Source organism: Henckelia pumila, unplaced genomic scaffold (assembly GCF_033568475.1).
Source record: "Henckelia pumila isolate YLH828 unplaced genomic scaffold, ASM3356847v2 CTG_466, whole genome shotgun sequence".
Lineage (NCBI taxonomy): Eukaryota > Viridiplantae > Streptophyta > Magnoliopsida > Lamiales > Gesneriaceae > Henckelia > Henckelia pumila.
The window spans coordinates 1,740,309-1,755,444 of NW_027331833.1; the positions used below are offsets into that span (position 1 = coordinate 1,740,309).

At 30.8% G+C, this 15,136-nt stretch overlaps 1 protein-coding gene and 1 pseudogene across 1 annotated transcript; both read right to left on the bottom strand.

Moving 5' to 3' along the window:
• Positions 1–614: 614 nt before the first annotated feature.
• Positions 615–1,327, bottom strand: LOC140872666 (nudix hydrolase 1-like). Its single transcript, XM_073275554.1, has 2 exons — positions 1,127–1,327; positions 615–1,038 (listed from the first exon to the last, which is right to left on the bottom strand). The coding sequence occupies exons 1-2, from the start codon at positions 1,260–1,262 to the stop codon at positions 755–757; spliced, it is 420 nt and encodes a 139-aa protein (XP_073131655.1). The 5' UTR covers positions 1,263–1,327; the 3' UTR covers positions 615–754.
• Positions 1,328–11,306: 9,979 nt separating this feature from the next.
• LOC140872498 (dirigent protein 22-like) lies at positions 11,307–11,887 on the bottom strand (annotated as a pseudogene).
• Positions 11,888–15,136: the final 3,249 nt, after the last annotated feature.

Here is a 15,136-nt window from a genome sequence, read left to right on the forward strand (position 1 = left end):
AAAATTTTGGGGGGCCGCATATGAAATGACAGCAACGTACGGCGGTATCGAAGCTACCAATTTCCAACTAGTACTATTAGTTTTACTCTTTTGACTTGTGTTTTATGAATTATTTTCTTAAAAAAATTTTTTTGAATGTGAGATAGAAAGAAAAAAAATTGAAAAAAAAAATTGTTCAAGGGCCACAATGATCTTATCACTATTAACGAAATCAAATTTTAACATAATAAAACTCCTATTTTTTTTGGTCATGTTATTTTAAAATTTTAATTTAAAATTCAGAAGTATTTTTTAAACTAATCCAAATGGCCACTAAATGAATTAGCTAGTGGAAAAACCACACAGAAGCTATATACCCATAGGACAAAATTAAGGAAATAATCTTGAGGAACTAAAATGTTTTTACTTAGGTTATAAAGGATTATTCTATGCTATACACTTGGAATATTTCTCTCCCATGATGTGGTCAAATATCAACCATTGGATCATCAAAACATATGTCAATTTTTATAAAAATATATGGGTCTCACGTGATCTTATGGTATTGAAATAAGAGGAAAAACATTTTCGATGTAGCATAAACTAACCCGGTTATAAACATATAAACGGGCAGATAAAGAAAACCTGTATCTTATAATTATTAGTTTATAAAATAAAATAAATGTATGTAATGAATACATCATTCCGAAATTTGCATTTTTATTTTAGAATTAGAATTTATGGCATACGAGTGACATTAAGAATTGTGTGGAAATTAGGGGTTGATGCCTCTCACCGCGATCTCCAACGTCGGCGGAAACAAAGGCTGAGGAAGATGGTCCCAATCGTACCAATCCCAGCCGTCGCATTTCTCCGGTTCCAGATTGGCCGGCGTCTGGCTGCCGTCAGAAAGAACTGCACGCAACAGCACCACTATCAACTGCACCGATTTGGGTTCTGAAAGCACGTCGTTCGTCACCTTAACGAACTCCATCCCAGTGATATCCAGCCCCGTCTCCTCCTTCACCTCTCTCGCCGCGCATTCCTCAAAACTTTCGCCTGCAATTAAGCAAATACAAAGTTCTGCAAATTCATTATCCAAACGTCACTAATTTTGTCGCAAGAAGATGAATTAATGAAGGATGACCGAATTCCAGGTGGCCGCCCGGAAGAGAGAAGGTGCCGAAACCAACGGCGGCGCGGCGGCGGCCGAGAAGCACCTTTGTGCCCTTGAACAGAAACACCGCGACACAAACTTCTTGCTCCGGTGCAGATGACATCATCTCCGACTCCGGTCTTACAGGGACTAATTGTCTCCTGTGTGGATTTTGTAATGTATACGTGAGGAGTATCAATTGGGGGGTTTTAATATGATTTTTTAGAGAAAGTAAATGACGAAGCAGCCAGAAATTTTAGTTCATTCGAGTTAAAATTTTAAATTTTTTTATCTTTTAATATTTAAATTGACTTAGTCGGACTAACATCAAATTAAATAAAAAATTATTCAAAATTTTTATATATAAAATTTTTTAAAAAAATTCTGACCACTCGGGCTAAAGCCGGGTGCCCTTGAACGTGGAGTTGAGTCGACCCGTGAACTCGATTTAATATATATATATATATATATATATATATATATATATATTTGAAAAAATTCATAATCGATGGAATGTATTTAGAGAATTTTTATATTAATCATTAAAAAAGATAAAATAATAAAAAAACAAATGGCATGGCAACTAATATGTTATCTGACCAAATTGTCGGCATACCACTCCTAATTTATGACAATGAGTATGTTATATGCGTTCCGTGCATGTTTAATATTTGATGTTTTGTAAGTATATATAGTTTAAGTTATAAATTAAGTGGGAATATTTGAAAATTTTTAAAATTATCATAAAAAAAAGAAAAGGAAAAAAAGAATGACAAAATTGTAATTATACGGAAAGCCATTCAAAACTCATCAAATTTGTTAGCCTAGGAGGCGGAAGATTTATATATAGTGATATAGGTATAGATTGATCAAGCTATTTTAACAAATTTTGGAATCGACCATAAAAAAATGGTAAAATGAAAAACAAATGACATACCATGTGACCAAATTGTCAAGAGCTACCCTTTGTCCTTAACATAGAGTAATAGATATTAATATTTGATGGGAGCTATAACTAAACTTTTTTGTTATATATCAATATCAAATAAAATAAACTGTTATACCTAAAAACATAAAGGTGTGGAAATTTTTGATATAACTATAAATACTTAATAATTTTGGGAGTATCAAAAAATTTAATTTAAAAATCTAAAGATAAAATTAAGGTTTTTATTATTTATTTCTATTTCTACAAATTATATAATATATATTTAGTGATTGAATCCTGCTATTTTTATAAAATAAAGCAATTATTTTGAATATTTAAAGATTTTACAAATTATTTAAATGATAGATTTGATAATATTTTATATTTAATTTTTATTAGATATTATGATTGATGGAAAGATATTGTTTTTTTTTATTTTTTTGAAACTTATAAAAAGTTAAGAAGACATGTCACATGTGAATTGTGATAATCTATAAAAATAAGAATAAAACATCACTTGATTTAAAAAAAAATAAGAAACAATACATATATTAAGATGACATAAAAAATAGAAATTAGTTTAGTTTATAATAGTTTGTTTTATTTTATATTTATAGTTAAAAATTTTATTATAATATGAGTCTCTGGAATTTTTTGCTAATTTTGAAATTGAGAGTATTGAAACTTACTTAATTAAGAAAAGAAATATATCATTGAAAAAACACAAATACTCTTGTGAGACGACTTTACGGAATTTTGTGGGATTGGTCTCTTATTTGGAACATTCATGAAAAATTTATTACTTTTTATACTGAAAATATTACTTTTTATTATAAATATGGACAAAATTATACGTTTCACGGGTATAGATCCATGAGACCGTTCCACAAAAAATCGACTCTTGACAAAAAGAGTAAATCTCTTTTGTGAGATGGTCTCACAGATCATTATATATCCATGAGACGGGTCAACTTTTCATATTCACAAAGTAAATATTTTTAGTAGGTCTCTTGTGAGATATGTCAACCCTACCAAAATCCGTAAGATGAGTCAACCTTACCCATATTTAAAATATAAAATAATACTTTTGATATAAAAATATACTTTTTTATGGGTAACTAAAAAAACCGGTCTCACAAAATTAACCCTATAGGATTGTCTGACAAGAGTTTTTGTCTATTTTTAATGGATGATCTAAATAGGAGATTCGTAGCACAAAAACTCATCTAAAACTACAATAAAAATTAATATTTTTCACGGGAGTTATCCAAATAGAAAATCTATATCACAAAATGAACTCGTGAGATTATCTCACGTAAGTTTTTGTGTTATCAAGAAATTATTGTCAACTTATACAACACATAAAATAAATATCAGGTGCGGAGCTAGGAATTTGATTGAGTGCAGACATAATAATTATAATGCAAAAAATAAAATAAAATCTAGAACCATAAATAATGTACGTGTCTTAGTTCGAACACAAACTACACACGATCGGAAACACATTTACTTTATGGAAAAACGTCAAAAAAATGACGAAAAATATTGCGTACATAATCCGAAATCAAAAGCAAATTTATAAAAAATGTACACTTTACATTAAAAAAATAAGAAAATTATATTTACTCTTAATTACAAAAAGAGCACAAAATCTAAAAACAATTTAATAATTGACCAACATTGAAGGAAAAAAATAGACCCTAAACCCTGAAATTTGCTGAAATTGTGGGTTTTGTTAAGAATTTGAAATATAAAATTAAACAAGTAAATATGAATTATAATGTTTGTTAATCAAAATTCAAAACGCATGATACTTGTGACTCGTGAGAAAAATACATTTTACAAATTGTGTAGATGAGGTAAAAAATTTAATCTAAGATTTGGTTCAAAAAAATTATTAAAAAAAGAGAAAATAATCATTTTTTTTTTGATTTAATGTGAATAACTAAACATGTAAAATAATAGCATTTAAAAATATAAATTTGAATTTACAATTTATACATAATATATACAGTATATATTAAATAAGATCATGTTAATGACATATCAAAACATCAATAAATTTCACACAAAAATTTAGTTTTTGCATAAATTGCATTAGATTTTCTATTATATATATATATATAAATAATTTATTGAGCCTGAACACACACATATATACAACAACTTTTTTTTCTAGCTGGCTCCGCCCATGATAAATATGGAATATTTTTTACAAATAATAGTGTGTAAATTTCATTCCAGATAAATTAACTGTGATGTATAATAATATGATTAAATAATTTAAACTATCGACTTAACTTGACCAGAAATATTTTACAAAGTCAAAGATCAAGAGAACAAATATAGATAATAAATAAATGAAACGATAAAATGATAACGTATTTTATTATTGAATTTCAAAAATTTTATTTATTCTGTATGAATAATCCAAAATATGATAACATTATTGTTTCAAAAAGTCAAGATTTTCTTTATATATATATATATATATATTGTTGTGAAAAAGTAAAAATTTACGGTAAAAAGTAAAAACTCAAAAACTCAAAATTTATCAAATTCTACACTTTATAAAATTTTTCTCTCTTCACAATTGTGTTTTTCTACACAAATGGAGAGACCTATTTATAGATCTCAATTGGAGATTAGTCAAAAATTAATACATCATTAATTACATCATCACACACTAATTTTCAACATTTTACAACTCAATTTTCAACTTTCAACCTTCAACATTCAACAATAAATAATAATATATATTTATATATATTTTCAACACTCCGCCTTGTGATGATGATCATGATAGAATGACTATCTCCATTACGTGTTGTACTGCCTCGTTAAAAACCTTACTAGGAAAAACCCATTGGGACAAAAACCATAGTAAGGAAAAAAAGTGCAGCCACGTAAACTCCCCCTGATGTCAACATGAATGATTCTTCACATATTTCGTAGATTGCGCATCCCAATATTATAAATGTGTTTTCTGAATATCGCCGTGGAAAGTGCCTTTGTGAAGAGATCGGATGAGTTCTCACTTGATTGAATGTAACATATATCAATATCTTTATTCTTCTCCAGCTCTTGAGTGTATGCAAAGAATTTAGGAGGAATATGTTTAGTTCTGTCACTTTTGATGTATCCTTCTTTCATTTGGGCAACACATGCGGCATTATCTTCATACAGTGTGATTGGATTCTTGTCCACTGATAATCCGCAAGAAGTTTGGATATGCCGAGTCATTGATTTAAGCCAGACACATTCACGGCTTGCTTCATGTAGTGCAATAATCTCGGCATGATTTGATGAAGTTGTAACAAGTGTTTGTTTCTGTGATCGCCAAGAGATTGCAGTGCCTCCACGAGTAAATACATATCCGGTTTGGGAACGTGCCTTATGTGGATCAGATAAGTATCCAGCATCAGCATAACCAATTATTCTCTGATTTGTATCTTTTGGATACAAAATTCCCAAATCCGTCGTTCCTCGTAAATAACGGAATATATGTTTAATTCCGTTCCAGTGCCTCTTCGTTGGACATGAACTGAATCTTGCCAATAAATTTACTGCAAAAGATATGTCTGGTCTAGTGCAATTTGCAAAATACATAAGGGCACCAATGGCACTTAGATATGGTACTTCAGGACCAAGAACAACTTCATCATCTTCACATGGACGAAATGGATCCTTTTCTATATTCAATGATCTGACAACCATTGGAGTACTTAAAGGATTTGATTGATCCATATTGAAACGTTTAAGGACCTTCTCTGTATAATTAGACTGGTGAACAAAAATTCCACATTCTTTTTGTTCAATTTGTAAACCAAGACAATACTTGGTTTTTCCAAGGTCTTTCATTTCAAATTCTTCCTTCAAGTATAACATCACTTCTTGAATTTCTTTATTCGTTCCAATGATGTTTAAATCATCAACATATACAGCAATAATCACGCATCCCGATGTTGTTTTCTTGATGAAAACACAAGGGCATATTGGATCATTTACATATCCCTTTTTCATCAAGTGTTCACTTAGCCGATTATACCACATTCGGCCGGATTGCTTTAATCCATACAATGATCTTTGTAATTTCACAGAATAAAATTCTCTGGGTTCTGAACTTTGTGCTTCTAGCATCTTAAATCCTTCAGGGATTTTCATGTATATATCACTATCAAGTGATCCGTATAAATAAGCTGTAACAACATCCATTAGACGCATGTCCAAGTTTTCAGACACTGCTAAACTGATCAAATACCGAAACGTAATTGCATCCATAACAGGAGAATATGTTTCTTCATAATCAATTCCAGGTCTTTGAGAAAAACCTTGTGCAACAAGTCGAGCTTTATATCTCACTATTTCATTTTTCTCATTTCTCTTTCGAATAAAAACCCATTTGTACCCAACAGGTTTAACACCTTTAGGTGTAAGGACTATAGGTCCAAAAACACTACGTTTATTTAGCGAATTTAATTCAACCTGGATGGCATCTTTCCATTTTGACCAATCCTTTCGAGTTTTGCATTCACCAAAAGATTTTGGTTCATTATCTTCATTTACGATGTCACATGCCACATTGTACGAAAATATCTCATCAATATCTTGTACATTCTTTCGGTTCCATATTTTTCCAGTATTAATATAATTGATAGAGATTTCATGATTCTCGTCAGTTTGTGGTTCTGACAAAATATTTTCATCATCGTGTGTTTCTTCTGGAACACCATTTTCTATTTTCTGATCATCATTTTTCTCTATGTATTTTCTTTTCCGAGGATTTTTATCCTTTGAACCGATTGGCCTTCCACGCTTCAGGCGTTTTATGACATCATGAATGTCTTCATTTTGTTTCTTTGGAATTTCAACTCGAGCAGGGGCATTTACAGCAGGTATATATGATTTTGTTACCCCTTTTGTGTCTGCAAATGCATCTGGCATTTGATTTGCTATTCTTTGCAAATGCACAATTTGCTGTACATCTTTATCACATTGTTTAGTTCTAGGATCCAAATGTAATAATGATGGTACATACCATGTGATTTCTTTTTCGATGTGTTTCTTTTCTCCCCCTAACATTGGGAAGTTATTTTCATCAAAATGACAATCAGCAAACCGTGCTGTAAACACATCGCCTGTCTGAGCCTCAAGATATCTAATGATTGATGGACTATCATAGCCGATATAAATACTATTCTTTCTTTGAGGTCCCATTTTTGTTCTTTGAGGTGGTGCAATAGGCACATACACCATACATCCAAAAATTCTCAAATGAGAAATATCTGGTTCTTTGCCAAATACAAGCTGCAATGGGGAGTGTTTATGATATGCACTTGGCCTGATGCGAATCAATGCAGCAGCATGTAAAATTGCATGTCCCCATATAGAAATAGGGAGTTTCGTTCTCATAATCATTGGTCTAGCAATCAACTGCAGACGTTTAATCAATGATTCAGCTAATCCATTTTGTGTATGAACATGAGCTACAGGATGTTCAACAGTAATTCCCATCGACATACAATAGTCGTTAAAAGTCTGGGAAGTAAATTCTCTAGCATTATCAAGTCTTATTTTCTTGATCCTATATTCGGGAAATTGATTCCGCAATTTTATTATTTGAGCCATCAATTTTGCAAATGCCACATTCCGAGTGGACAATAAACATACATGTGACCATCTGCTAGAGGCATCGATCAATACCATAAAGTATCGAAATGGTCCACATGGTGGATGAATTGGCCCACAAATATCACCTTGAATACGTTCAAGAAATATGGGTGATTCCTTTTGGATTTTAGCTGGTGATGGTCTTATAATAAGTTTCCCCAGAGAACATGCTTTACACTGAAACTTATTATTCTGAAAGATCTTCTGGTCTTTCAGTGGATGACCACTTGTATTTTCTATAATCCTTCGCATCATTATTGAACCAGGATGTCCCAATCGATCATGCCAATTTGTTAGTATTGAAGAATTTCCAATAACCATATTTGATTCGATTGGACTTATATGTGTATAATGCAATCCAGTAGGGAGCATTGATAATTTCTCAACTACATATTTCTTTCCTGATTTATATGTAGTAAGACACATATATTTCTCATTTCCTTCGGTTATTGTTTCCGTATCATAACCATGAGAATATATATCATTAAAACTCAACAAATTTCTTTGTGATCGTGGTGAATATAAAGCACTATTTATAAAAAATTTTGTACCATTAGGTAACAAAAATTGTGCTTTGCCACATCCTTCAATCAAGTCTACAGGACCTGATATTGTATTCACCATTGTTTTTGTTGGTTTTAATTCCAAGAAATATTTTTCATTTCTGAGGATAGTGTGCGTTGTACCACTATCTGATATGCAAACTTCCAGTGCATTATTTCCATCTTTGATCATAGCATTTTCCATAATGATCTTCAAAAACAATATGCAATAAAATGAATTAAGAAAGATACATGCAAATTATAATATGTTTTATAATATAAAAATTACATTGTTACATTCTTTTCCCACCAGTACATTTAATCAATATCTTCGAAATCATTCAAAAAGTAGGCAGCATCTAAATTCATTGAACCACTTGTATGGTCAATGTTTTCAGTAAAATTGGTCTCTTTTTCTTTCCCCTTTATTGAATCTTTATAGAGCTTACACAGATGCTCAGGGGCTCGACAAGTTCTTGACCAATGTCCTGGAGTGCCACATCTATAACAAACACTCTCAGTTCTTTTTGGATGATTTTCATTTTCACCCGTATTATCATGCTGCCTCTTTTGTGGGTGGTTCGTGACGTTCCTTTGAGATGAGTTATTGAAATAACTATCTCTTTTATTTTCAAATCCACGGCCTCGACCACGACCGCGATCATTTCTACGCCCACGTCCACGCCCACGTCCTCGTCCACGACCTCGACCAAAATCTTGTCTATATCTTTGATTTTGGTTTTCATTTTTACTTACGACATTTGCTTCAGGAAATGCCGTTGAACCAGTAGGTCTGGACTGATGATTTCTCATGAGCAATTCATTATTCTTTTCCGCCACGAGTAAACATGCGATGAGTTCTGAGTATCTTGAAAATCCACGCACTCTATATTGCTGTTGTAGAGTTATATTTGATGCGTGGAATGTGGAAAATGTCTTTTCAAGCATTTCCATCTCAGTAATATTATGCCCACAAAATTTCAGCTGTGAGACAATTCGATACATCGCAGAATTATAATCACTCACCTTTTTAAAATCTTGGAATCTTAAAGTATTCCATTCATCTCGTGCGGTCGGAAGTATAACTTCCCGTATATGCTCAAAACGTTCTTTTAACCCTTTCCACAAAATCATTGGGTCTTTTTCGGTCAAATATTCACATTTCAACCCCTCATCAAGATGTCTGCGTAAAAATATCATCGCTTTTGCTTTATCTTGTGAGGATGATATGTTATTTTCTTTGATAGTTTCGTTAAGACCCAATGACTCGAGATGCATTTCTACATCGAGGGTCCATGGCATATAATTCTTTCCGGTTATATCAAGTGCAATGAATTCGAGTTTCGCCAAGTTCGACATGGTGGTACTAGAAAATAACAATGCATTTTATTAGTTAATTTCCATAAATATGACAATACAAAATAATGGAAGAACGTAAATTACAAGTGCGTATACAAATAGAGAAAAAATATGTGTTGGAAAATCGCTGGTGAGTAAAAGACTCGTGAGCATGATGATCATAGTCGTTATGAAAAATATCCTTATAAATGTCATCATCTTCATCTTCGAAAAAATCGAGGATAAAATATTTTGAGAGAAAGAATGAATTTGGTGTGATTGAAAATGAGTTTGAGTGAACATATTTATAGGGCAAAAACTACCCGTTTTGTTACCGTTTGTGACCGTTGGGGGTAAAGAAAAAATTGAGTATGTGTTGAATAAAAATTCGTGATAATCATGTAATGCATATAATGATAATCATAATTAAATAATTATGTATATCATATCACATTATTATAAGGTCAGTGTCGTAGACAGCCTTTTATATAATGTTGTGAAATTATACCAATATAGTTAGTATAAAGTCAGGTATAGTATATCATATCACATTATTATAAGATCGGTGTCGTAGACAACCTTTTATATAATAACATGAGATTATACAAATATGGTTAGTATATAAATACACAATAATATATATCATATCACGTTATTATAAGGTCAGTGTCATAGACAACCTTTTATATAATAACATGAAATATATATTAATATAGTTAATATATATATACATAATAAATATATATCACGTTATTGTTTAAAAACCTTAGAGGCTTTTATACTTGTCGTATCCCTTACCGGGAGTGTGGGATGTCGTCTTAACATCCTCCCAGGATTTATAACAAGTTTTGAAAAAAACTTATTTTTTCATAACATGATATTATATATTAATATATACACAATAAAAATATATAAACAGTAAAATAAAAATTCTTACTTGTTGAATATTTTTGACTTCTTCTTGTATTTTGGAGCGTCGGAAAATATAGAGAACCTTCGAGCGATCGTGCTGATAACGTGTTGTGAAAAAGTAAAAATTTACGGTAAAAAGTAAAAACTCAAAAACTCAAAATTTATCAAATTCTACACTTTATAAAATTTTTCTCTCTTCACAATTGTGTTTTTCTACACAAATGGAGAGACCTATTTATAGATCTCAATTGGAGATTAGTCAAAAATTAATACATCATTAATTACATCATCACACACTAATTTTCAATATTTTACAACTCAATTTTCAACTTTCAACCTTCAACATTCAACAATAAATAATAATATATATTTATATATATTTTCAACATATATATATATATATATATATTATAAATTATTTTGATATATATATAATCAACTAACTAAATGTATTTGGAATTATATACGCAATCAAACTTAATTGAATCAAAGATATATATATATATATATATAATCAACTAACTAAATGTATTTGGAATTATATACGCAATCAATCTTGAATCAAACTCATAAAACACATTTTTGCCAACAAAATAAAAAATCAATATTAGGAAGTCAAAATCCAATCAACTTTCACGTTAATCAGATACAAGATTTATATTAAGAAACGGATGAAATAAATATCAAAGTAAATATCAGTTGGAAGCTAATAATGCTTTCCATGCATACTTTATCAAACACAAGAGCCTCTCCACAATGGAGTTATCAAATCATGAACATCTTATACATGAGCCACATGCATAGTACATTCCAGTACACCGTAGTTGGCCACGGGATCGAACGAGTACGTCTTCTGAACGTAACGTCCAAGAGCCATGGCGAAAGCACCGGTGCCACCAACAATAGCTAATTCTCTCTTGGTATCTTTTATTTGGTTTCTTCCCAAAATGTGTAGTGTGCTTCCATTATATTTACCTGCAGTGAAGACAATGTTCAGATTCAAAGTATACGCCAAATGTCGGAGATCGGAGGAGGCGATAGTCCCTTAAATCCGACCTAATTCCTTGGAACTATGATGGGGTTCTTGGGTTATCTTATCATCCAGGACCATAACTTGTCCGAAAGATGTGGATGAAGTAGATGTCAAGGTGGATCGAGCCACCTCGTAGACGGTGGCGTTCGGATGGCTCAACGCGTCTTGAATGTAGAAATGAAGCTTGGCTACCTCTCCTTGCCTCTGCATAGTCTTTGGAACCATTCTTCCTCTTCTCTATCGGTAACATTTGAAGTAGCCATACTTGGAAGAGCAATGATGATCAGTAAGAAACAAAAGTTCAACACAAATACACCAAGATTTCTCATATTTTCTATAGACCAATAAGGTGTTAAATTACTCTTTAATTAAAGTATTGTGTCTGAATGATTTTGAGTTTGAGGTAATTGATTGGCTATTTGGCTGATTTTATAGGAGAATTTGCTTAGCTAATGATATGATACTTAAATGGTTGCATGGCCAAATGAGATCAACTTGTATATTATTATATTTCAAAGAATATATTGAATATAATTGGACCAAATCAACACTTTGTCCGGTGAAGATGTGTGTGAATATTGATGACGATGATGAATTTTTTAATTTAATTTAAAATCCTAAATCCGACAATATCCAATAATGTTCCAACATACTTTTGATCCTTGTTGCCGGCGAAAAGTCTGGAACTGAAAGTACTTGTCAAGTGTTGACTTGTTATGGGGCAAAACCAATAGTAATCATTTTGGGTCTGGTTAAGTGCAGAATTATTTTGTTTGGGTCCTCTTATCGAATTATCTCGTTTAAAATAGTGTTTTAAAGGTTACAAACACTCATTTAGGTGCATGGTCTACATTTACTAGAGGAAAGTGCGGAACTTTAATGTTACTGTAATTAGCTACCGGTACTTAAACCTAAATATAAATTCTTTCTTAGTTCCTTGTCAAAAAAAATATTTTTTAAACTCTCTGGTTCCACATAATTATTTCGGATGAAATTCAGTACAAAACGTTGAAAATATGGTACAAATACATGATAATTAAGTATCAGCGGTTTCAAACCTCGTACAAATGTATGATTTTTGAGTACTTAAATATGTAAATATTAATGACTAATTGTCTTCTTTGGAGGAAAATCGGTACAAAATAACAGAAATACGGTACTATATATTATATGATATTTGAGTATCAATGTGTTATCAAATCTGGTACAAATGTATGATTTTTGAGTACTCAAATATGTAATTAAATATTGATATTAATGACCCATTGTCTTCTTTGGAGGAAAATCGATACAAAATATAAGAAATACGTACGGTACTATTATATGATATTTGAGTATCCAATATGTTAGATCTGGTACAAATATATGATTTTTGAGTATTGAGAAAATATTGATATTAATGACACATTTATATTATTTGGATGGAAATCAGTACAAAACATTGAAAATATGATATTAATATATGATTTTTGAGTACCAAATGTGTTAGATCTGATACAAATTTATGATTTTTGAGTATTCAAACAGATGTTGCAACTTCATATAATTAAAAAATATGTTCAAGTTTTATACTCAAAACTTATGTTTTTATACTCGATCTTGAATAATTAGTGTTTGAATATCATGTGTTTCCAGATTAGTGAGGTAGTGAGTATTGTGGCCTAATTATAGCAAGTAATCATAACCAATTGAAAATCTCAAATGAAATATTGCTACGTAAAGTATTTTTGGGTTTTATTAAGGGCAAATTGCCTTAAAATCTCCATACACAAACATAAATTTGTCAATAGTCCCTGTGTCAGAAAACATATATTCCAACTCCCTGACCCCACACATTGATTTATTTTAACTCCCTAACAACTCTAAAATACTAAAATACCCTTATTTGAAACGTGATATGCATGTGATTTTTCTTCTTCATCGTGACTGCTCCACTCTTATTTCATTACTCATCTCTATCATATTTTTCCTTTACCCATGAAACATCTTTGTACAAATTAACTATCTTCGTGTTCATCTACAAAAATTTTATCTCAGTTTTTATTTTTTTTAAAAAAAAAATTCACTATTCCCAAAACCATTTTATCATACACATCCATGTTCTTCTTCTCTGGAATCATGGTTGATTTATAAAGAAAATATTCTAATCAACAATCCTTATCTATATCAAAGATTTTCCCCAAAATTTATGCTCAGATTAGCGAGACAACCATGGTAACTATCGTAAATATTTCAAATATTTGATAACAAATGCAAACTAAATAAATTTTGAAAAATTAGAATTTTTAGACTTTGTTGCGTGTTTTTCATTTTTAAATAAATATTTTGTGTAATTAGTTAGAATATGATAGATAGGTTCTCGCATTGGCATATCAACTTATATGCCTACTAGTTGTTCGTATAAATGCTGCAAAAAAAAGAAAAGAAAAAGTAAGAGCCCATGCCGACTAGTTGTTCGTATAAATGCTGCAAAAAAATTTGAACATGAGCAAATATGTATGTACGTAATAGACATTTGATACACAAAATTTTTTACATTGTTTCTTTGTGTGTGTATGCACATACTTTAATTGTGACTCAAAATCAAAATTTAAATTACTAAATCAAAATGTTTTGTTGCTAACCTAATAAATTGACCACATGTCCAATTTAAGGTTGGTTGGTCATTGGTCAAGAAGTTATTCATCATCTCATAATTTTGTGTATTGAATTATTAAAAAGATTGACCCAAAATTCATCATCACACAAATCCATGTATGCAAAAAGAAATAAAGAATTTGCAAGATGTCGCAATTAATTTTTTGAGTTCTTCTGTACTTATCGTGAACCTAAAGTATTTTATATCTAATTTATTTTCGTAAACAGGAAAAAATAATGATAAAGTCGCAAAAAGAATGAGTGGGATTATGGAGAAGATGCACACGATCCATAATCATTTTTTGTACCTGATTATGTGCCCAGTTCTCAACGTTTTGTACTTATTTGGTTTGTGATTGTCTCAAATTTGGGTACTTTTGTGTCAAAAGTTAGCTATCTTGTATCAATAATTTGGTTGATAGTGTTTTATTGCGAAAAGTTTAAAACAATGATAAGAAGTTCTTTTTCATTACTCATATTTATTGATTAATTAAAAGTTTTTAAAAGAAGTGCTCGTTGTTCCCCTAAGTTTATGTGTTCAGTTCTCAATGTTTTATACTTAATTGGGTCCTTATTGTCCCAAATTTGGGTAAATTTGTGCCAAAAGTAAGCTATTTTGTTACAATAATTAAGTTGATTGTGTCTTGTTGCGAAAAGATAAAAATGATACTCAGAAGTTCTTTTTCATTGCTCTTATATATTATTAATTGTACTATACTCATGTATACATTTTACTCTATAACAAAACCATTATACTCAATCTGATCGATTTTGTACCTCGATAATGTCACACTATAATTTCATCCGGCAAATAAGTTGTGTTCATTATATTGGTTAATATGGACTCACTTTGGGTTTGTGCTCGATCTACAAAATATTGTACTCTACTCATGGTACATTGTACTCTAGTACAAAACCATTGCACTCAATCTGATCGATTT